At 44.3% G+C, this 25,000-nt stretch overlaps 2 protein-coding genes across 3 annotated transcripts in view; both read left to right on the top strand.

Moving 5' to 3' along the window:
- The window catches only part of LOC143127769 (phosphofurin acidic cluster sorting protein 2-like), a 97,795-nt gene extending 80,611 nt beyond the window's left edge, over positions 1-17,184 (top strand). For both annotated transcript variants that reach the window (XM_076289467.1, XM_076289476.1), the window contains exons 14-24: positions 102-206; positions 2,364-2,470; positions 3,990-4,144; positions 4,822-4,932; positions 5,295-5,397; positions 11,424-11,466; positions 11,880-11,922; positions 12,477-12,615; positions 13,493-13,716; positions 14,673-14,786; positions 17,033-17,184. In XM_076289467.1, the coding sequence (XP_076145582.1) occupies positions 102-206; positions 2,364-2,470; positions 3,990-4,144; positions 4,822-4,932; positions 5,295-5,397; positions 11,424-11,466; positions 11,880-11,922; positions 12,477-12,615; positions 13,493-13,716; positions 14,673-14,786; positions 17,033-17,148 (1,260 nt within the window). In that variant the 3' untranslated portion in view covers positions 17,149-17,184. The remainder of the gene's footprint in view (positions 1-101; positions 207-2,363; positions 2,471-3,989; positions 4,145-4,821; positions 4,933-5,294; positions 5,398-11,423; positions 11,467-11,879; positions 11,923-12,476; positions 12,616-13,492; positions 13,717-14,672; positions 14,787-17,032) is intronic.
- Positions 17,185-21,329: 4,145 nt separating this feature from the next.
- LOC143127784 (kinesin light chain 1-like) overlaps positions 21,330-25,000 on the top strand; it is a 51,224-nt gene continuing 47,553 nt past the window's right edge. The window contains exon 1 of the mRNA XM_076289487.1: positions 21,330-21,678. The gene's annotated coding sequence lies outside the window, so the exon portion shown is untranslated. The remainder of the gene's footprint in view (positions 21,679-25,000) is intronic.

A 25,000-nucleotide genomic window follows, 5' to 3' on the forward strand; every position in this document is an offset into this window, starting at 1 on the left:
GGAATTTGTACTCTTGTGTGGTAAGATGATTGTGCCCCAGTCATCATAATGACTACTTGGCCTTCCTCTTTTCCTCTCTGCTACTCCTCTTCCTCGCCCAGGTCCCCAGGAAGTCTGTTTACGACCAGCTGAACCAGATCCTCAACTCAGACGAGACACTGCCAGAGAGCATTATCCTCATCAACACCACCGACTGGCAGGGCCAGGTGTGTGTGTGTGTCTGTGTGTGTGTGTGGGGGGGGGGGGGTGGGGGGGGGTGCAGGTGGGTGGGTGAGAGAGAGAGATGAAATGTGAGTGTGCATTGTGTAGATGTGTGTGACTGTGTGTTAGTGTGTGTGAGAGTTGGTGTGTGAGTCTGTGTAGTTGTGAAGGATATGTCACTGTTTCAGTGTGAATGAGTGTGCACATGCACACACACATGATTCTGCGTTCATGTGATGGGATGAGAGAGAGAGAGGGATGGAGAGAGAGAGTGTGTGCTATTCCTAGTGCCAGGCTGTTGAAACTCAGTCGAATGAACAGGTGTTGTTCCTCTTGTGGTACCTCTACCCTGCTGAGTATTCTCACTTTTTCATTTTCATCTTCTCTCTCTCTCTCTCTCTCTCTATCTCTCTCTCTCTCTCTCTCTCTCTCTCTCTCTCTCTCTCTCTCTTTCTCACACACACACACACAAAGAATATGGGCCATTATTGCAGTTCATCTGACAATAGATTTCCATCAGTCCTGAGAAGCCAAGCTGTGGTCCAGCCTAGAGTGTAATATTACACATTTAGACATGAAGCCAGGTTGACCTTTTTCTCCTCATCATGGTCAAATCAATTGAGTATGGTTCTGTTGCACAGAAATTGACCTGCCATGACAGAGACTTATAAGCAAAGGTCATCCGCATCCGCCCTGAGTACACCCGTGTCCATCTCTAACACACAGCGTATGCCTCTCGGTTATTTATTCCATGTAGAGTTGAAACAAGCTGAAGATGTATGACCCGTCAAATACCTATGATGCATCATTATCATTAATTACATAGACAAGCTGTTAGTCGTTGTTAGTTATCACGCAGGCTGTGATTTATCAGCTGATGTGCAGTGTTGTTATTTATGTTTGTGTCCTGCTCAGCAGGGTATTATAATAAGTTACAGTTATCCCCTATAGGGCTGCTCCACTTAAACACGCTCGGGGATGCACTGAGTCCAAATGACATCGATAGAAACTTGAACCTTCCGTGTGAAACCAGACTGCACTTGGACATTTCTGTTGGTCCCAGAGGACCACAGGGGGAAAAATGTGTTTGAATTATGCAGATGCAGCACCAAGAGTTATAGTGTGTGTGTGTGTGTGTGTGTGCACGTGCGTGTGCGTGTGCGTGTGTGTGTGTGTGTGTGTGCGTGCGTGTGTGTGTATATGTGTGTGTGTGTCTGGGCGTGTGTGTGTGTATGTGTGCGAGTGTGTGTGTGCGAGTGTGTGTGTGTGATATGGCCCACAGGTTATTGTGTTTTGGATTCAGTCAGTGACTTCATGGCTGGTGGCTCAAATGCCCTCTTATACACTTCAGTTCATCTTTTTTCAGTTATCATTTTTATCCCATCTCTTTTCCTGTCACCCCCCCTCCCTCTCTATCTCCCCCTCCTCTCTCTCTCTCTATTTCTCTATCTCTCTCTCTCTCTCTCTCTCTGCTGCCACTGCCATCAGCCATCTTTCTTTCTTTTTTTTCACTCCTTCACTTTCATCTGTCTGCCACCCACGTATTTCTCTCACCTCGTGGGTGAGAACTCTTCACTTTATTTCTTTCTTTCCTCACCCCTCTCTCTTTCTCTCTCTCTGACTGGCTGGCTGGCTTGTCGGTGTGTCTCCAGTCTCCTATAGCTCCACACTGCTAGATCTCTGAGTCTCCAGTCTCCTATAGCTCCACACTGCTAGATCTCTGAGTCTCCAGTCTCCTATAGCTCCACACTGCTAGATCTCTGAGTCTCCAGTCTCCTATAGCTCCACACTGCTAGATCTCTGATGCTCCAGTCTCCTATAGCTCCACACTGCTAGATCTCTGAGTCTCGTCGTCTCATCTCTCCGTCCACTTTTCCTTTACTCTGCAGTTCTTTCATCTCCTCATGCTTCATGTAAATCAAATATTCAAATCTCTCTCTCTTTCTCTCTCTCTCTCTCTCTTTCTATCTCACTCTTTCTCTCTCTGTCTGTCGGCATATAGTATAGTAAACTGCCTTTAAATTGAAACTTTGTTAAACTCAAATTCTGTGCCTCCCTCTTTCTCTCTCTCTCTCTCCCTCTCTCTCTTTCCCTCTCTCTCCCTCTCTCTCTCTCTCTCTCTCTCTCTCTCTCCCTCTCTCTTTCTCTCTCTCCCTCTGTAGTATCTGAATGAGATCCTGCATGAACATGGCCAGCCCATCGTGTCCACCATCTCCAGCGCTGACGTGCAGGCCGCCTTCACTACCATCGTCACGCGCATACAGCGCTTGTGAGTTGACTGCACCGCGCTCAGCCCTGACCCACAGCATCACCAACCACACAGCAGCAGGGAGCTATCTCACACGCAGGCGCACACACACACACGCACACACACACACAAACACACACACACACACACACACACACACACACACACACGCAGACAGACACACGCAGACACACACACACACACACAGACACACACACAGACACACACACACACACACAGACACACACACACACACACACACACACACAACCACAAGGGAGCCACACAACGCTCCACTTTCATTTCCTTTACTTTGCAGCTTATAGCACATATACATTGATCCCAGCCACAGCAGCGAGCCCGATGTTTTTATCTCTTCCAGCTTATAGATGACATACATTGATCTCAACCACACGGAGCCTGATGCTTTCATTTTCATCTCCTACGGTGAATAGCAGATATACATTGAGCTTAGCCACGTGGAGCTCGATATTTTCATCTCCTACGGTGAATAGCAGATATACATTGAGCTTAGCCACGTGGAGCTCGATATTTTCATCTCCTACGGTGAATAGCAGATATACATTGAGCTTAGCCACGTGGAGCTCGATATTTTCATCTCCTACGGTGAATAGCAGATATACATTGAGCTTAGCCACGTGGAGCTCGATATTTTCATCTCCTACGGTGAATAGCAGATATACATTGAGCTTAGCCACGTGGAGCTCGATATTTTCATCTCCTACGGTGAATAGCAGATATACATTGAGCTTAGCCACGTGGAGCTCGATATTTTCATCTCCTACGGTGAATAGCAGATATACATTGAGCTTAGCCACGTGATGTCAAGGGCAGCTATCCTCATCCAGAGAAGCATCTAGAGAAGAAAGTGATGTTATCATGTGTGTGGTTATCTGTATTGTTATGTTTGTATGGCCATATATTTGGTATATTAGTTTATTTATATTTGGTTATCTGCATTGCTCTTGAGCTGATCCACAGTGCCATCACTATTGCACACAGCCAGCCATATGGGGATGACGGACAGCTAACCGATAGCTCTATCTCCTGCAACGTATACCAGATATACAGTACATTGAGCTTTATGTAGGTGATACTGTTGCCATTGAGTCAGTTTGTGAGTGTACTTCATCCTAAGCAGTGCACTGTGTTGTGAAGATGTACGTTGAGCACGTCAGGATGAATGTGAGTTATGTGGTGTGGGCAGTGTGGCACAGCTCGTCATCAGGGGCATGATTTGAGCCTCTGTTTTTCCATCCCTGCAACAGCAGTTGCACCAGTAAGATGCCATGCCTGTCTGCCTGTTACTTCCAGAGGAAATGAAGAGGATAACATCTCTTTCTTTTATTCCTGTTTACCCCTCTCTCTCTCTATCTATCCATCTCCTTTTCTCTCTCTTTCTCTCACTCTCCATCTCTCTTTCTTTGTCTTTCTATCTCTCTCTATCGATCTCCCTTTCTTTCTCTCTCTCTCTATCCCCCCCCCCCTCTCTCTCTCTCTCTCTCTCTCCCTCCCCCAGTTGTAACTGTAATGCCCAGACCCCTCCCCCCATCAAGGTGGCGGTGGCGGGGGACCAGAGTTACCTCAGCACCGTGCTGCGCTGCTTCGTGGAGCAGCTGGCCAACAAGACGCCCGACTGGCTCAGCTACATCCGCTTCCTGGTCATCCCCGTCGGTGAGTCCAGAGAGGAGTGTGTGTGTGTGTGTGTGTGTGTGTGTAGTGTGTGTAGTGTGTGTGTGTGTGTGTGTGTGTGTGTGTGTGTGTGTGTGTGTGTAGTGTGTGTGTGTGTGTGTGTGTGTGTGGTTCAGGAGGAGAGCAGCTCATGCAAGCGTTCGACCACGTCTCTGGCTAGGGCTCTGACTTGGCACAACGCGGTGTAGTACTTTGACCTTAATGATGCCTTCAAATTGACAAAATAGGCCTGGCTACACAGAGATTTCAATAGAACAGGAAGTTAATTTGTTATGTCTAAAAAAAAAACTTGTTAGTATCCCCTCTATGGCAAACGTGTTCACAGTGGATAGGGGGTGGGGGTCAAAGTCAGAGTTTTAATTAGAAATTATTGTAAGTCAGTAATGCACCGAAACCTAAACAATTACTCTGAGCTAACAGTGCCATTGTGTGATCATATTCAAGCTAGTTCATTAAAAATGACCTTGATCATACACTGTGTTTTAATTAATAATTAGACATCACAAAAACAAACAAAAAACAAACTGAGTGCTCACACAGTATGCATAATGTCTGTATTCATATCCTGTGACTGATCAGTGTTCTAACTGAATGACTGAATGTGTGTATGTGTGTGTGTGGTGTGTCTGTGTGTGTCTGTGTGTGTGTCGTCATGGCAGGATGTCACCCTGTGGCCAAATACATCTCCACCTTTGACAGCAAGTTCAACAACATCTTCATGGACGCCGGCTGGAGAGACACCTTCAGCAGGCTGGAGGCCCCGACATCAGGTGTGTGTGTGTGTATGTGTGTGTGTGTGTTTGTGTGTGTGTGATACTGGAGATGCTGGTAAATGTTTATACAGATTGAGTAGTGTTTGCTCCATCAGGTAATAGTTTATTTTACTGAAATACAGAACCACTAGCAATCAGCAGCCATGTCCCTATTGCAGACAGTGAATAATACTGTGTAATACACACATTGTTAATAATAACAATATTGCACGATTGAACCCTGCTGATAATTCTGTTCATAATGACCTGCTCTAATAAATCAGCGCTCATGAACTTAGAAGCTGTTTGTGTTGATTTCCCCTGGAGTGTGACCATGACTGTGATGTTTGTGTAAGTGCTGCGGTCTTGTCTCCGGGCAGATAACATCGATGTGAATGGCCGTGTAAACCAGTATCTGGCTGGAGCCAGCGTATCCCACCAGTTCCCCATCTCAGAGGCCATGCTGACTTACAAACAGAAAAGGTACACGCTGTGTGTATGTGTGTGTGTGTGTGTGTGTGTGTGTGTGTGTGTGTGTGTGTGTGTGTGTGCAAGAAAGAGGAAGAGAGAATGCACTTGTGGTTGTGGTTGTTTGTCTAGACAGTAGACAACATGTGTGTATGTGTTTGTGTGTGTATACAGTGTGTGTGTGTGTGCGTGCGTGCGTGTGTGTGTGTGTTTGTGCATGCATATTTCTGCGTTGGTTTAATAATTGCACATTTAACGCCTTGTTCTGAAACGCCTTTTTTACAGCTACTTGTTTCCCCATCATGCCAAGGGACGCCAGTTAATTAAAGCTCATAACATTGATTGATTGCCTTCCAATCACTTCTAGTTACAGCAATTCATAAATCAAACGCTGATTAATTCCAACATTTAATTCCTTCTCGCTGATCAACGCCTTTTGTTTCTCTCGATAACATCTCCAAATGGTGGCCGTTATTTTTTCGTCACATGGATGAGACATTCATATCACCAAATGAGTCTGATTACATTCTGACGCCCACGTTTTTTTCCTGAGCCACATAAGAAACTGTGACTGTTGGGGCGAGAAATGTTTATGGTGAATAATGCTCCGCTGATCTGTCTCTCTGTGAATCTGTTGTGCTGTTCAATGTTCAGTTGAAGAAGTGAAACAGCGTTGATTGTTTTTTTTGTTTTTGTTTTTTTTAATGCTATCGCTCTATTTATACGTCTTTTTTATCCTTTCTTTCCCCTGTTTGTCTTTTTCATTTGCACTCAAGGAAGAGAAGTTTGTATTTTGATTTTTACATCAGGTACCCGTCACACTGTTGATGTTTTTGTTTTGTTTTTCAAACGTGTTCTCGTTTTTGTTTGTTTGTTTGTTCCTTGGCTTGGACGTCTGCTGTCCCTCGTCCGACTGTTCCTCAGCCCCCCTCGTTTGCTGTCGTCTAACACTCACATCCCCCTCGTGACGCCGCCACCTCTCTTGTCCACGTCTGACGTCTGCCCGACAACCTATGACCTTGCCTTGACCCCTTGGCTTTGTCCTCTTTTGCTGTGTGTGTGTGTGTGTGTGTGCGTGATGTGTGTGCGTGTGATTAACTCCGCTGTATGTATTTTCCCTAACCAAGCAGCTTTGGTTTGCTTCTGGCTTGGTTTGGTTTGTGCGTTGACTCCACCGCTTTCTTTTTTTTTTGGTGGGGGGGGGGGGGGTGTTCTGGTGTCTCCACAGTAACCAGTAACCCTGGGTAACCATTCTTTAGTGCCCTGATGGAGAGTTCATTAGTCTCCCCCGTACATTTTTAAACAGCTTCAAATCACAGACACATACACACTCTCTCACATCTCTCTCTCTATCTATCTCTCTCTCACACACTCTCTCACATCTCTCTCTCTATCTATCTCTCTCTCACACACTCTCTCACATCTCTCTCTCTATCGATCTCTCTCTCACACACTCTCTCACATCTCTCTCTCTATCTATCTCTCTCTCACACACTCTCTCACATCTCTCTCTCTATCTATCTCTCTCTCACACACTCTCTCACATCTCTCTCTCTATCTATCTCTCTCTCACACACTCTCTCACATCTCTCTCTCTATCTATCTCTCTCTCACACACTCTCTCACATCTCTCTCTCTATCTATCTCTCTCACACACACTCTCTCACATCTCTCTCTCTATCTATCTCTCTCACACACTCTCTCACATCTCTCTCTCTATCTATCTCTCTCTCACACACTCTCTCACATCTCTCTCACACATCTCTCTGTTTCTCCCACACACACTTTCTCTATCTCTCTCATACACACTCTCTTTCTATCTCCTCTCTCTCTCTCTCTCTCTGTATCTTTTTTTCATAAGCTGCTTCAATCACATTCTCTCAAACGGACATCACAGGGGAAAATAAAACTAGATCGGCATGTGATAAAATTACTCCACACGAATGACAACAAATAGCATTATCTCTCGCAGTTCCAGGTGACTGCTGAGGTTTGAAGGACTAGGCAGTATGGGGGAAGGCGAGATGCAAAGGAAAGGTAGCGATTGAGAGATGAGAAAGAGAGAGATGTTAGGGAGAGAGAGAGAGAGAGAGAGAGAGAGAGGAGGAGGGTATTTGCATCCTACTGTAGATAAAGCAGGGTCCAAAGGAAAGGACTAAAAAAAGCATATTGAAAGCATAGTGCCATAAAAAAAAAAGTTTAGTTCGACTTCAGTTTGGAAGACAGGGAAGAAGAGATAGCGGGGCTTTGTATTTTAAAGTGAAAGATATGAATGCATAAATGTAAAGAAAATATATCAGGGCTTCATATACAAAAACCCTGGAGGCTGAAGGTTGTTATGTTTGATTAGTTGTCACCCTTCAGTAAGGAGAAGCTGTGTGGCCAAGTGCAAATATCTTTACACATGAGAGTATCTCAACCTCTCAGTAGCACTGTGAGGTCATACATACGCTAGCTCATTTGAAAAGTTACACGCACACAAACATACACACACACACACACAGACACACACACACACTATGCAGATAAAGAAATATAGTCACATTCAGAAACACACATGCACACACACACACACACAGTCTTTTCTCTGTGTGTCAGAAAGCGCTTTCAGATATAACCTCCGGAATATATGCAGAGGTTTGTCAAACGGAGGTCCTACCCTTCGGATGATTCAGATATGATGCTAACCTGCGGACCTTATACTGACCTTATACAGACCTATGTGTGAACGACATACACGCACATTTCAGAATCTCCGTGTGGTTGTTGAGTGAGGGGTGGGGGCTTGTAGAGTTCACAAGATGCGAGATATGACGCAGAATATTTGCGGCCGCTGTCACAGCTGCTGTTTGTTTACAAAGTGCATTATGTAGGCTAAAGAAGAAAAATCTATTGTGCGTAGGCTAATACTTGAAGTAGTCACGTAAGTGCCCACTTGAAATTGACCTACAGTATTTGTATGTGTGCTTCGAATAAACACATTTATCTGTTTTCAACATTATGTAGCAGAATTACTTGGCTATGGAACCCCAAATCTGGTTTGCGTTGGAGAGAGAGAGCATGCACAAACTTTATGGTACCAGCCAATTCAATTTCAATTTTCAATTTATTGTGCTTATAGAGCGCCAAAACATAACACATGTATCATGGCGCTTTACAGAATGTAGGCAATCAGAGAAAGAAGGAAAGAAAGGAAGAAAAGAAAAGCAAGAGAGAGGCCCATGGGTAACAGGGGCGAGGAAAAACTCCCTAGAATTGGAGATATATATAGGAAGAAACCTCGAGCAGATCCACGACTCAAGGGCCTGACCCATCTGCCTAGGGTCAGTACATGACGGTAAGGTCTGTATACATGACAAATGCATATGATAGTCGGGTGTAGAGAATAAGACATGGTGTTAAGCACTTGAGCTGAAAGTTACAAGAGGTGGGATGATTACGTATCCGTTATGGTAATTCGTTATTCCTGATTTAGTGACAGAAAGTTCAATAGTCCAGCGTTGGAATTCAGTAGGCTAACTCAAGACTTCAAGGCCATCATACCGGTATACAACGTTTTTAAGCAACAAACAAAATACTAACATACCAGTGAAGTGGTTCGTTCTTTCATGGTTTATTTTTTCCAAAAGCATCCTCTCCCCATGTGTCTATTGCATTTACGTAAGGAGCTTGGAACAAAGTTGGGTTTTCTTCGTTTTCATTTTCTCTAGGCATATTTATGCTCAACAAATATCAGCGAGCTCAGCAGTGAGGTCATGAGAAGGCTATCAATGAACAGAAAACCGACCGTGTTGGCTAACAATTTATTAAATACTCCTGTTATTGTCGTCAATGACGTCACTGTAGGCTACTGCCTTTTCAGCGCCTTCTGCTTATGATGATTGAGTCTTTTGAATTCGTTTGGCCTTGCCATGCAGTTGTAGGCTACAACGTGTCTCTTGCCGTTCCCTTCATGTGTTCTATCAAAATGTTGTATGCCCTCATGGACAGTAGCTCCGTGATGTCTGCATCTTTCCAGGTCGGAGATTTTCTGGACAGCACTCCATCGTAACACTGGCATTTAAGTCAGATCTAACCACATGGACGCACGAAAGAAACTTTAACCGCATGTTCTACGCTTCGTTCAGACACAGCACATTTATATAATGTCCGGAGGAAATACTAGGGGGGGAGTAGAAGAACAACCGGCTAAATTCGGACTTCCATATGACCGGTTATGTCGTTCAGATATACGGCCCCACCGTTTAACATCCGCAGAACCTCCAGTCTTACACGTATGTCTGAAAGCGCTTAGAGGGTTTGTTCTAATAGGGGTGGAGGGCAAGGTGACCACCCCCACTGAGACCGCACTCTCATCAGACCTCTCACAGCAGGGACCAACACAAACAACACAACAGTAAGGTCACACAGCCAATTAACGCTTCCTCATAGAACACAGAAAGAGTTCCCACCAGTTCTCCATCTCAGAGGCCATGCTGACTTACAAACAGAAAAGGTACGCACTGTGTGTATGTGTGTGTGTGTGTGTGTGTGTGTGAATGTGTGAAAGAGGAAGAGAGAGGTTTGATGACTATTTCCTGATATATAATCTAATGTTATCATCCTTATATATCCTCTAATATACAGTCACTGAGGGGTCCATGGGGAGGAGTATGAGAGAGAGAGAGAGAGAGAGAGAGAGAGAGAGATGGAGGATATGGTGTGAGAGATGGTGAGGATAAAGGATAAAGGGTTTGGGACTTTGACAAGGGACGTGCAGAAAAGCTGCAGCGAGGTGACATTGTGTCCTGCTGTGTGTTGAGACTGAATAATGAAGAAAGTAAAGGACAGAGACTAAAAGACGGAGAGATGGGGGAAGGGGGGCGGAAGAAAGAAAAGAGGAGAATAATAGGTGACACTTTTCTTCTCTCGTATGTGAGACATGGCACGTATGGTCTGTTAGTGTTGAAGGACAGAACACACAGGAAGGAACAGATTGAGAGAGAGAGAGAGAGAGAGAGAGAGAGCGGCTCGACCAGTCAGCGGGCGGCGGAAGCCGGCACTTGTGATCTCATTAGAGCAGGACGTGTGTCGTGGACTTGTTGCCCTCACAGAGCAGGGGGGAGAGAGTGGTTATATAGTTGCCCCGGCACGTGAGGTTGGAGAGGAACACAAAGATTGGAGAGACATTTAACATTAGGGAGATTAGAGATTGTTGCCCTGAAGATGTGAGGTGATTTTCTTTTCTTTGCTCCCCCCCCCCCCCCTAACTTCAGCCCTCCAAATACTTTAAGATATAATATTGGCTTGGCTTACAGTATCCTGTCTATGTAGTTATGAAGTTTTCATTTCCAAAATAGCTTTTAATGGGCATGCCTTTTTTATGCATCAGTGATTCTAGTTTGTTTATGTTTTATAGCTTCATGTAGCGAGTCCTTGAATTCATAATGAGGTAGTTAGCTATCTTGGTAACAGCATGTCCACGTCAGTAAACATAACGAATACTAATGACCGTAGAGTTCCGTAGGGACCTTTAAAAAATTCCATCCTGCACAACTACCCTGAGAAATACAGCTGATAGGCTGTTTCTAAAAAAACGATGCAGTGATCATGAATATCAACTGTGTTTCCTGACGTTATGGTGTCGTTAATGACTGTCCTGTCGTCACTCGGGGTCAACCATTGGTGGAAATGCAGCCCGGTGTCGTGTCCCCCTCCCCTCTGACCCTTCCCACCCACTGAGACCACTCCCACGCTTGCACCTGATTGGTTCAGGATGTAAGGATTCCAGTCCATCTCCCGGCATTCTCTCATCAAGACTCCCCATGGCATGACACCCTCACCACCGTTGCCCAGGGCGAGGGGGGGGGGGGGGGAGGCGGGACATTGCCATGTCTCATCCAATCAGATTTGACATGTTGCCATGGTCGCCGCCTCCGGCTCACACATCCGGTCCTCACGCCTGGAAGCCATCCTGTCACTCACACACACACACACACACACACACTTGAGGGTGGTTGTACTAAAATCTGTGTTCTTTCTCTTCTCCTCTCTACTCACAGCCCTGATGAGGACTCCTGTCAGAAGTTTGTGCCATTTATTGGGGTAAGATGTGCCTCTCTCTCTCTCTCTCTCTCTCTCTCTCTCTGTGTGTGTGTGTGTGTGTGAGTGTGTGTGTGTGTGTATCCACAAGGGCTGCGACAATTAATCAATTAGTAACTATTAAATAAATTACCAATTGTTTTGTTTATCTGTTAATATGCTTGGACAAAACAAGGCATCTAAGGACAAAACTGTTTACAACTCTGATCAACATTTTTTCACCATTTTCTGACATTTTATCGAGAAAATAATCAACAGTTGAATCGACTATGAAAATTGTCGTTAGTTACAGCTCCAGTGTCCATGTGTGTACAGTTGTCACCTGGTGTGTGTGGGTGTGTGTGTAACTTCAATGTACTTCAGTGGAATTTCATTACACATTGGAGATCCTAATACATTTCTTTCTCTTTGATCAGCTGGTAAAAGTGGGAATAGTTGAACACAGCCTCTCTACTTCAGGTATGTACACACACACACACACACACAGTCACACTTCATCAAGATAGTTTCAGTGAATAAAAGTGTGTTCAGCCTAAGCGGATATGAAGAGATGTTATCCAGTCAGCGGCGGCTGCTAACCCCCCACCTCAATAACACTCCTTATCTCCTGCAGAAAGTTCACAACAGGAAGATAGCGGCTGGATCTGTTCCAGAGTTCCTCACTCTAACTTCCCCTCCCCCAACCATGCTTTCATTTTCTATCGGCCCTCTATATATATATATATATATGTCTCTTTTTTCTATCCATACCCCCTCTCTCTTTCTTTTATTCTTTATCCCCTTTATTCCTTTTCTCTATCTCTCTCACTCTGTCTCTCTCTGCTCTGTCTCTCTCCTTGTTCTCAGTCTCATTTAAGCTTTATTAGCATGGCCACGCTGTACTTAACAGTATTGGCAAAGTAGTATTGGCTCAAAAAAAGGAAAGACTGACAAATAGACAGAAAGAATAACAAAACAAAACATTTTAATAAATAAATCATCATCACCTCTCTCTCTCTCTCTCTCTGCTGTAGTGGACTCTGATGACTGCATGGTTACCGGGGTGACCATGCTGTCGTCCCCCCCACCTCAGACAGGGGCACAGTACGCCAAAGACTTGACCTGCACCCCACCCTCCTCCCCCTCCGTCTCCAACGCACTCTCTGGAGCAGGGTAGGTCACCCGGACATGGACACAGACACACACACTTGCACACACACACTTACACACACACACACACGGACATTCATTTATAAATTGTTTAGCTGGCAACTATTTAATGGATCGGCAACTATTTTGGGAATTGATTGATCACTTTGTGTTATTTTACAAAGAAAATACCTACAAATTCTGATTTCAGCTTTTGCTGAATATATATATATTTTTTCTGCTTTGCTTACACCTGTAAACTAAACTAAATATCTTTGGTGTATGGACAAAGCAAGGAATTTGAGGACATAATCTTGGCCTCTTACTCTTACTACGGAAATAATCGTTAGTTACAGCCTTACATCACAGGCCCCAGAACAGCAGCTCCAGCAGAGACATTAAAAAGATGTAGAGATAGTGTGTGTGTGTGTGTGTGTGTGTGTGTGTGTGTGTGTGTGTGTGTGTGTGTGTGTCTGTGTGTGTCTGTGTCTGTGAGTGCTTCTTTCTGTGTGTGTGTATATGTGTATGTATATGTGAGAGTATCAACAAGTGTGTAAGTAAATACTTAGGTGTGTATGTTTTCAAGCACGTGTGTGTTCTGTGTGTTTTGTGTATGAGAGTTGTAGTAGCCTCTGGATATAAGTGCATGTATTTAGATTAGTACACAGTTTACATACAGTGCAGTATACTTAATGAGTTTACATATATTGCAGTCTATTAAGTAACTTAATGAGTTTACATACAGTGCAGTGTACAGTAACTTAATGAGGATTTTCAACATACATACACTTATGCTTTAGGTTCACATTCTATATGTGTGTGTGTGTGTGTCTGTGTGTGTGTGTGTGTGTGTGTGTGTGTGTGTGTGTGTGTGTGTGTGTGTGTGTGTGTGTGTGCTCAGTTCTCCGTGCACTGGCGGAGAGGTGATGGGTCTGCAGGTGGACTACTGGACACTGCCGGGTGTGGAGAAGCGCAAGGAGGGCGAGAAGAGGGACGTGGGCGTCAAGAACACGCTCAAGAGCAACTTCCGCTCGCTGGCCGTCTCCCGCGTGCCTGCAGGGGGCGAACTGGCGCCGCCGCCCGGAATGGCCATGACCGTCGTCATGAAGGAGAAGAACAAGAAGGGTGAGCGAGAGAGAGAGAGAGAGAGAGAGAGAGAGAGAGAGAGAGAGAGAGAGGATGGGGGAGAGAGAGAAAGAGGGAGAGGGAGAATGAGAGAGGAAGAGAGAGAGCAAGAGAAGTGGGGAGAGAGAGACTGAGTGAGAGTTTCCAAACTAGCCCTTGGCCTACACCCTCTTCCACCCCCTGAGAATTGGTTTCAGATGGCATTTAATGACCCTCACGTTTAATGACCGTCACGGGAAATGGCGAAGGAAGAGGGTGTAGGGGCAAGAAGAGGAGTGTGTGGGGGGGGGGGTGCAGAAATTATGACTAATAAAGGTGATATGGGTTTATATGGATTTATTTCCTGGTTTAGTGTTTCTGTGCCTGGAGTGGTATAGAGAGATGGGGTAGCAACTCCCCGATCATTTTTTCAATTATCTGATTCCTCAGAAGTATATACATGCATAGCAGGAATTTAGGTATGTTTCCTGAAAATGCTCAAATAACATTCATAGATTGTTGCATCCACATCAAGTCATTTAACCAGACAGCCTGCCCTCTCCAGATAGCCCTTTACTGATTGAGTGAGCGCAGAACACTGAACGTTGATTCACTCGACTGATAACTGTAAACACCCCATCCGACACCCCATCCGACATCAGTTTCCTTGTATCTTGTGTCTGTGTCTGCCAGTCTCACCCTGTTCTCAGAACAGCCCGAGGCTCACTTACTGCAGGTCTTTCTCTGGGATATCAAAGTTGAATGGATTGCAAGAGACTCGCTGTGCTTCGTCTCTCCATTTCAGCTCAGATCAAAGGGCTCCATCAAAAGAGTGTCTTGCATTGTTAAGGTCTACAGATGCAAAAGGGAAAAAAAAAAAGCTGTAGTACTATGTTATGTAACTAGCTATTGATACATTTTATATTAAATGTGTGTGTGTGTGTGTGTGTGTGTGTGTGTGTGTGTGTGTTGCGCAGTGATTTTCCTGAGCAAGAAGCTCAAAGAGAAGGACGTGGACTCAAAGAGCCAGGTGATCGAGGGCATCAGTCGCCTCATCTGCACTGCCAAACACCAGCACACCATGCTGAGAGGTACGTAGAGGCTCACACACACACACACACACAAGCGCATACACACACACACACACACACACACACACACACACAGTCTATGAGACACTGCCTCACTTACACTGTGTATTTAATGTGCCCAGATGACATTGGATGTTTTTCGACCAGCAGAGAGCTGGTTGTTGAACCGGTTCAATTCTGAACTCTTTGAGCCTTTGTTGTATCTAGTGAATCAGCCCACATATCCACCAGTTTGGGAAGGAAACATGGATGCGTCATAACTAACTAGGCTGTAGCGTGTATAACTGAACTGTAGAATGACACACCCACCCTGGTTCTCAAGGGGGAAAAAACAACTACTTTTTGGTCTAAACCCATTTAGTTTTGGTCAAAATGCTCCAAATGGTTCAACATCTGGGGGCATGAATCAGAACAGGAGGCCATTCTCTGTTGAAAGAATGTGTGGAACTTATAGAGTTCTCTGCTGCCACCCTGTGGCGACATTGAGAATTGCGTCACCAGATTTTTTTCTCCATCCAATTGTCGGAGTTAGGGTGACCAGACGTCCTGAGCAATTCGGGACAGTCCCGAAATCTAAGCGTTTATCCCGAATCCCGAATCCAGCCCTAATTGGCCCGAACATTATACTCAATCAGAATACTGAGTAGTTATTTTCTGATAAACATTAAAAACTGTCCGTAGAGAGCTTGAGTCGACTGCATGCAGCCCCCGACGGCAGCTAAGTGTCTGGATGCAGCCCCGGCTACTTTGTTTCTTTTTTGACGTTCTATAATTAGGCGCGAATATGCACTGATTTTAGATAATTTTTATTCATTCCTTGACATGGCTGATGTACCGGAACCCCAACATGCCGCTAAAAAGCAAAAGGCTAATTGTCTGATAGCCTAAATATGAATCACAGACCAGGCCCACATGTAGAATATGAGTCTGGGCCAGATCCGCACCAATTGCCATGGCAATAATAACTGTACCAGTTCTGGCCCAGATCTGTCTCTGATCCGTAATTCCAACCTGTTCCGGTATTGGCCCGTCGGAAGAAATGACCCCGGGGCAGGTCCGTTTAGTGGATCTGCGCCAAATGCTAATGAAGATCTGGACCAGATCTGGCCCAAATATATTTTGCTGTCTGGGAAGCGTCTATGCAGGTACCGGGAGGAGTGGGTGGGGAGGTACCCGTGGATTGACAAAGCCTTACGCGACGAGATGAAAGCATTCTGCAAAGTGTGTAGAAGAGAGTTTGGTGTTTCTGTTTTATAGAGTAGGCCTAGATGAAGAGAGCGCAAGCGAAGCCGAGGACATTGAATGTGCAGGCAGCGCAGCAGGCAGAGCCAGCAGTGATTAACTGGTCGCGTCATGTGTGCAAAAAAATACGTCGGAAGTTCGGCCTAATGTCCGATGTCGTTTTAACATAATCTACTTAATCTAACCCATAATTTTGGCAAGGCTTGTTATTAGCGTTAGGCTATTATCCTTATTCTGAAAGGTCTGATTTGCACTGTTATGCAGTCATAGTTTTTTTTTTCCCACAATGACATTTTGAGTTCATGATTTCTCTGTTGTATTTTGAGGCAGACTCGATGTTTGAATAAAAAAGTGTTTTGGTACAGGTTTGAAAATTCATTATCTTTTATAATAGTCTATTTAGGCCTACAACCCCACCCCCCGCAAAAAAAAAATAGCTCATCTGGTCACCCTAGTTGGAGTGTGTAGGAATGTTTGATATATCTTTTACAGGTTGCTAATTTACAAGAACAGACTTACCAATTAGGTACTAGAGCAGGGGTCTCCAACAGGTAGCTCAGGTAGTTTTTAAGGGAAATGTTTGCTAATTTGATGACTAAGTCATTTGGTAACCTGATCAAATTCCTATCAAATCAAATTCACAATCTACAAAGACAGAAGGTAAAGGAATTGAAAGGAGCGCTAAAACCCATACGAAACGTATTCAGCTGTGTTGGGTGAAGATCAGCTATGTGAATACATGCTACTACTAACAGTCTATAAAACATTAGTAGCTCTCGGCCATGTTCATTTTGTCAAATTAGCTCTTGGAGGAAAAAAGTTTGGAGACCCCTGTACCCTGTATTGCAAATAGTATGTTAACAGTGTGGTTTAAGCCATAAATCTCCTTACAGTACTACAGCACTACTCACTATAGTCTTGAAACTGTCTTAGCCAAGATGACTAGAGGAAGGCCTGCGACTGGGCCGGCATGTGCTCACGCTGTTGGTTGTAATTCTCTGCAGTGTCCATCGACGGCGTGGAGTGGAACGACGTCAAGTTTTTCCAGCTGGCCGCACAGTGGCCCACCCACGTCAAGCACTTCCCCGTCGGGGTCTTCGGCTACACCAAGCCCATCTGAACCCCTCCCACCCCCCCACCACCAAGCCCATCTGAACCCCTCCCACCCCCCCACCCCACACACACACACACACACACACACACACACACACACACATCTCTGCCCCACCCCACCCTATCCTCACACTCCACACCTCCTCCTCACCTCCTGAGATCCCGGCAGATCTTAAACCCTCTGAGAGAGAGAGGGAGAGCGAGAGGGAGGGATGGGGCTTCTGGACTGTTACAGTGCAACAGCGGGAAAAGGCAAATCAATTCAAAAAGAGTGACTCTTCGACAAGGAAGCAAACAAGGAAAACAAAAAACAAAAAATACTGCAAAATGTAACAACGGAAGGAAGATGGAAAGAATGAATGAATGACAGAAAGTCAAGGACAAACTGATTTTCCTGTGGAAAAGGAATATGACAAGAAGTGTTGACTTTTGGAACCTGTGAGTCACCGCCATCTTGGCCACCTACCCCCCATACTGGATGTTGTCACGGTGGTTTGTTAATGTTGTTGGTGTGTAGCTGCCCCCTTCTACACAGCTCAAGTAGGAGGGAAAAAAACAAACTGTTTTTTTAAATGTGTGTTCAAGCGTATGTGCTGCCTTTTAAAAGATGCAACAAAAAAAAAGACGAAAAAAACTAGACAAAACACACGTTTCAGTCACAGCGTGTGTCGTCATGAGGAGATGGTAGCCAGCATATCAGGCAGCTTGGTTTTGCACTTTTTTTGTTGTTTGTTTATTTTGTATAAGAAAGTGTTATGATTTTTTGTTTAGATGTTATTATTTCTGTGAAATCCTGTGAGTAGGTGCTCTTTTTGTGCTATGTTAAAAGGGGTTGGGAGACTTAAGTGAGTGTGTGTGTGTGTGTGTGCGTGTGCATGCACATTCGTGCATGTCATAGTGTGTTAGGGTGCTTAGATAATGAAGTGTTGCTCTGAGACAGAACTTTTTTCCCTCTAACCTGAGAGGAATGTACTCGCACTCCTGTTCTAGTCGACATTTTTAGTCCATTCAAAGTGACTTTTAACTCCAGTTTCTTTTATATATAGGACCTCATTTACCTAACTGGCTAGCATTCTTGCCTTTTTTCTTTCGAAATGAGTATGTATGTGTGTGTGTGTGTGAATTTGAAGATTAAAAAAATAGTGCAGAATCCAGGAGCCTATTTTACGTAGGGAGATGTTGGAGAAGTCGGATGCTCATGCACGTATAGAAGGCCTTAACGACAAAGTAAAAACAAGACAGAAACGATTTTTGGCTAAAAAAGGTTTTTCTTTTTCACTCTCTCCTTTAGTCAAGTTCACAACAGTCGACTTAGCACATGCAGTGCTCACGACACTCTCGGTCACCATACGGAGTCTCCACCAGCACGCCGCTGCTGCGTTGGCCTTTATGTGTTGCGATCAGCACAGCTCTCACACCGCCTTCTGGCAGGCTGTGCCCTCCTCGTGCCTGTGGTGTCCACAGTGCCCCCCTGTGGACACACGATGGTAGTGCTGCCGTTTAAAACCAAACTCGTGTGTCTTTTACCATCCTAGCCCCTCATGAGGGTCAGATACAGAGGGTCAGCTATGCTGCCCGCCGAGAGTGTCACCCCTAAGGTGCCGGCGTGCGCGGCATTGTGGGTTGGTGGTAGCCATGGCGTCTGGGGAAACTGGCCGGTGTTGGCACGTTGGCACCTTTTGTGTCGTGCCCACTCCTGGGCCCCTGAGTGCCACTGCTTGGCAGCGCCATGTCACACAGCCATCCAGCTACTCTGCTGATATTGGCACGGTGGACATCTGCATTTTTTTTTTTTTGGTGATATTTTTCCTTTTTTCGACGAGCGCAGGACTTTCAAACCTTCTCTGATTTTAAGGGCTGATAACCACTGTGGAAGTCTGGAAGGGCGCGAATGCTGGAACATACACGAGGGGGAGGTAAACCCCCCCGAGCAAAGACTCTTTGAAGATTTACTATGTGTAGGTCTTCTCTTTCTCTTTCTTGCTCTCTCTCTCTCTCTCTCTTTCTCTCTTCTCCGTTTCTCTGGTTTTCTTCCTCTCTCACTGTTTCTTCTTCTCTCTGCCACATTATGAAAAACCCTTTAATACTGAGTGTGTTTGCATTGCATGACAATTTTTAGCTTTAGACCGTTTGGAAGTGATTGGTCTGCTGTGACGGGATATTTTTTTTCAAAACGCTTGAAACCGCAATTTCGACTTGATGTTACATGGTGTCTAAGCGTCATCTAAGGACTAAGGCAAAAAACAAGAGAATGTCATTAACGAGTGTTTATATACTGTATGTATGTGGGTATGTCTGTGTGTGTGTGTGTGTGTGTGTGTTCATTTGGGTGCATAACACAGTTGAGTGTGTACATTTGGTTGTGTGTGTTTATTTCCAGGGAGTCGCATCAAGACCTGCTTTGGTCTCCTGTTTCGGTAAGGGTGTACTGTGAAAAATGTGGTGATCCTATGGAACTTGCCTAAAGGGAATGTGTGTGTGCGCACGTGTGCATGTGTGTGTTTGATTAAACTGGAGCGAAACGTGGCGCTTTATCGTTTGGATTGATATTGTACAAACGTATTCTCCAACTGTAAAACTCTGGAAGAACTGTGGATGTTTTACCCCCCCCCTCCTCCTTCTCTCTGACTTTCTCTGTCTCTGTCTCTGAAACAAATTGATGGTGAAACTTACAGTATAACTACAATGTATGTTGTTTTAAACGTTTATTGTACAGATTACCTTTTTTGTTCAAGAAGGTATGAAATTTGAAGGCCTGTGAGCTATGAAAAGGTCAATATGCCTTTTTTTTAGACATTGGAGAAAGAGAAACGTTCTCTCACTGTCAGCTGACTCCAGGCTAGGTTCTATCCTCATCTTTTAAAGCACTACTTTGTCTGCCATTTTGAGAAGACTGCCCTTCGGTCTAAACAACTTAAGAGCTAATGGGAAATGATATGTACTCTAATATTGGGTCAGACCTGGTTTCGTTTTGAAATTTTAAAATGCGGACGTCTTTGCACAAAGTTCTTTTTTTTAAATTATATGACAGTATTCTTTTTTAAAAAATAGACCACTGAGGAAAAAAAACAAGTGTTTTGTTGGATATTTTGTATAGTTTCGTTGTACAAAACAATTGTATTGTTTCATATCGTTTTAACTTTTTTCGTGCAATGTCTTACACATAGCTTTTGTGTACTCCGAAACGTTCAGATTTTAACCTGGCTTGCGTTCTTAAAAACAAAAACTATTATTAACTGTTCATTGTTGTGGTTGTTTTTATGGCCCTTTTTGAAAAAGGAGTTGAGCTCTTTTATAGATGAGTTTGTTGTTTTTATTCTTCTGACATTTCAGCTGTAGGTGAGAGACTGAGACTCCAGCCGGTGTGATGAGGTTTTATAAGTGCACAGAATAAGACTTTTGTGTGTTTGTATTCTTTTCTCGCTTCTCTCTTTTTTTGTATTTGATAAATACTTAAATAACTATTCTTCAAATTCATACACGAATTACAAATATTGATGAGAATAATAATAAAAAAAAAACATGGAAAACAGTTGACTTGTCTGATTTTGCCTACTGTACATTTCTTTGTTAATTATTTTTTAGTAACATAATCATTTTACAGTAATGTATGGTTGAGATCACCATAAGTAGGCGTCCTGGTCAATAAAGTAAGGTCACTTAGTTTTTCACACATAATTTTTTTTTTTTTTTTTTTTTTAAAAGGTCCATAATGACTTAGCCTAGGTTAACTGGTTACAGTCAGCGGCTGTTACTGTTTATTTATGACTGTGAAAATGAGTAGCCTACCAGCAGGTGGCACTACAGAAATATAAATAAGCTGTAATATAATAACTTGTGATTACACATCAAACCGCCCTAGTTTCATCATCTTCGCTCCATAACACCTGTATTGTCAGCCAACTTGTTATATTTATCGAATGTTGATTTTCTTAATTGAAGAATAACAATTAAACTAACTTGGAATACATTGTTTTGAACTTACAATGAAACAAAGCGGCTAAGCCATCTTGTACGGTAAATAGCCTACAAATATTCCCCCACAAGAACACGCTCATTTCCATCACTCTGTCACCCCACAGCCACGCCCGATGCTGCAAGTGCAAAAAAAAAATCAAAACAAACGTCATCTCCAAACACCCGCGCTGAGGACACTGGGACGGTACAGTCCGCCGGGGAGTAGACATTTTGGATTTAAAGCGACAAAGAGCCTCTATGCAAAGAGCCCCAGGCTGTGATCCGCTGTCGGGACATAAACACTGCTAACGTTAACTGTTCGAGAGAGTGACAGCCAACTACACATCAGGCAGCTCTATGAAAGTAAAACATTTCGTGAGGCAAGCGTACTGTGCGTTTGCTGTAGAATGGGGTTGTCCTGACTGATCCGAAGAGTCTCTCGTCGGTCTCCCGTATCATCGCCTTTTTTCGCCCCGTGTTGTTGAAGAAGAGCGTCGGTGGTGGCTCCACTGCGGATAGCTCTGTGATCACCGAGTCGACGCGAAGTTGCCGACCGGCGAGGGAGTGACTGAAATCGCTGGTATGTTACTGAATTGATCCACTGTACGGCTCTGTGTTGTGCTTGCCATGGTCATTCGATCCCCTTGACGCATATTAACATTAAAATGTTGTAGTATCGGGTTATTACAGTAGACACATATTATGTCAATGTCATTCTATGTTAGCTAACGTTACAGTAACTGCGTGCTAACGCTTGCTGCACACACCTGCCCTGTAATCTGACGTTGGCACGGGCAAAATGTTGATTTGCCAGAAAAAAATATCCATAATCCAACATTATTTTTCAGGCACCTCAGTGTCAGTGGTGGTGGTAGATATAATGGTACATTATTTATCTGCCTTTCTATTCACTAGAATTTCGCCACAGTTACCCACTATGTTGACATGATGGCGATTAACTGGATTATCAAAGGCTGCAACCTTGTAGCCTCTTTTAGACTGTGGCGACGGTGACCGATGATCATGGCCAGTTAATATACCGTCAACCCACCCTTAATTAACTAGAGACCTAAGTTCCCAACATCACCATTGTTTACCATCGGTGGGCTACATTCAGATCGACCCTTAAATAAGATAAAAAATGATTCAGAAGGCGTAGCCTAATTCAGTTCAGGTATTGGTGTTGCGTGAAGGGTTAGCTCCAAAGCCGTTATCGTGATTTTAAGGTAGGCCAGTGAGTTGAGAGCAAAGTCCAGATAGGCAAACTGCCACCCTGCACTTTACGTAATGGACGTCATTTAATAATTTTCTTCTCTGAAAACACCTCTCTATTCTTACTTCTGTTCTTTGTGTAAGTGAGAAACCGTGGTTGCGTGTTTTAGACATCCATTATGCAGTGGTCTGTGGTCCCATGCCAATGGGTGTTCTGTATCTCTTACCTCCATTATGATGTGCCAGTGTGTGTGTGTGTGAGAGAGAGTGAGTCAGGGAGACTGTTTACTATTCAGGTAATGTTAGGCTATGACTTTTTTTTGTATGTTTGTGTTCTTAAACCTTTTCTGAGCAGAGAAGTAACGTTGGTGAGAAGAGAGGGTGATAACTCAGTAGATTCATCATCATCTTTGTCTTTATATTAGGATCCATCTTTGTCTCGTATTATCCTAACTGGGCTAATGGCTCTGAGTCTCCTCTACCCTCCCTATTGTGCTTGAGAGAGAGTGTGTGTGTGTGTGTGTGTGTGTGTGTGTGTGTGTGTGTGTGTGTGTGTGTGTGTGTGTGTGTGTGTGTGTGTGTTTTAGTCAAGCTTGCTTGTTTGCCAGGCATAGCAGTCTGCGGTGTGTGAGGTGTGTGGAGGTAGCACTGTGGTGTGTGAGTGTGTAAGCAGGAGGGGCAGTGAAATGACTTGGAGTGACGTCCTCTGGCGATAGACACACTGATGCCACGGGCGTGTGAGTAGGGGAGGATGGCTGTGTGAGAAGGAGTAGTTGAAGAGTCCGATAGATGATCTCATCGGAAAGCCGAGCAGAGACAAACACACACACACACACACACACACACACACACACACAGACACACGCTTCCTAGAAAGTGGCCCCTATCTCACCTCAGCAACACAACATGTTCCATCAAGAACTGATCTCTCATTGTCTCTCTCTATTTCTCTCAAATCTAGAACGAACTCACACATTCTCTCTCCTTCCACTGTTTCTGTTGTCTCCCTTAGCCTGTGGAAATCTTCTCATTATTTCCAACCTCTCTCTCTCTCTCTCTCTCTCTCTCTCTCTCTCTCTCTCTCTCTCTCTCTCTCTCTCTCTCTCTCTCTCCCTCCCTCCCTACATCACCCCAGTATAGCAGTGAAGTCTAATCTCCTCAACCCTCACCTGACCCCTTAGGCTCATTAGAGTTGGGAGGTGAGGGGGGTCACGATAGCAGCATATTACAATCCTCACACACACACACACACACACACACACACACACACACACACACACACACTTCAGTCTGTGACTCTATCTCTCTCTCTCCTTCCTGCCCTCAGACAAGATGCCAAATTTACTATGCACTCTAACATTTGTTATTCATGCACACAGACTGAATAGAAAGCTCAGCTAGGCTATATAACAACTCATGAAGACTATAGCACTGCTACCGTGAAGAGAGGACACTGATGCTAATGTTATACAAGCTTTATTGTAGCCTAAATTAAATCTATAACTTACACCCAAGAGCTCCTTTTAACATTCAACGGACATGTTACAATCCTGTTGTAATGCCATCAAACGCAATTCTGTAGATAGCAGCGTGTCTTTTTATAGCATCACACTATTGGCTATCTCTATTGACAGACATGTTGTTATAGGGGCATCTAGGGTAGTAGGATATCACTAACAGTATACAGTGTAGCAAGCAAGACATTTTATTGACAGACATGTTGTTATAGGGGCATCTAGGGTAGTAGGATATCACTAACAGTATACAGTGTAGCAATGGTTGGTAATAGACAGAGACATAGCCCAGTTATTAGCTCAGATATGCCTGTCCTCTTAGGCTATGCACACACACCACACATATGAAAAATTGCACACATATGCTCCCTAGACTTGCACTCACACACACACACACACACACACACAAACACTATCACATTGTTTTTTTTGTCTCTTGCACACACACTCACACACACACACACACACACACACAGACAAATAAAAGGCTAGGGCTGTGCCTGTGATCTGGGCTGCTGAGGCATTATTGATCAGGGTCTGCTCTGGGTTCCCGTAGAGAGAGAGAGAGAGAGAGGGGGAAGAGAGAGTGAGAGAGAGAAAGAGAAAGAGTGGTATCAGACTCTTGTTCATGTGTGTGTGGACTGTGTCACTGTATGTGATTTATGGCTGCGTATGACTCATTACTGGACCTGCGTCCGGCCCTCTGGGCCCTATTTCCTGGTCATGACCCAGGGAGGGCACGTGGCTTAGCGTAGGCTGGCCAGTGCTTGTGGTAATGGGGAAGCTGATTGGCTGATTGGCTGATTGGCTGATGGCTGATTGTGTTATCTCAGGATGGAAACAGGAACAGACTGAACACATGGAGACGGCATCTATTACAATCACCGATGCCCAAAGGCAAATCTGTTTTTTTTTTGTTTTTTTTTTAGCTGGGCAAAGCAGAGTGACATTTAGTTCCAGAGCATCAAAACATTATCGACATCAGCAGTCAGCCTGGACTATTTGTCACTACTGGACTATCCACCACTACTGGAGGTCTTTGAAGTTGCAGTATGCATTTCTTTCTCTGAGTTGGTAATAAGGCAATAATGTAATTCTGATGATTATGATGTAAGAAAAAGACATCGACGGTCAGTTTGGTGAATCATGCTATGCCGTTTACAGCATGTGCGTACA

This window comes from Alosa pseudoharengus, unplaced genomic scaffold, assembly GCF_046254945.1.
Source record: "Alosa pseudoharengus isolate Yale_2024_CS ecotype anadromous, Long Island Sound unplaced genomic scaffold, YU_APseudo_1.1 YU_APseudo_1.1_scf_1, whole genome shotgun sequence".
Taxonomy (NCBI): Eukaryota; Metazoa; Chordata; class Actinopteri; order Clupeiformes; family Clupeidae; genus Alosa; species Alosa pseudoharengus.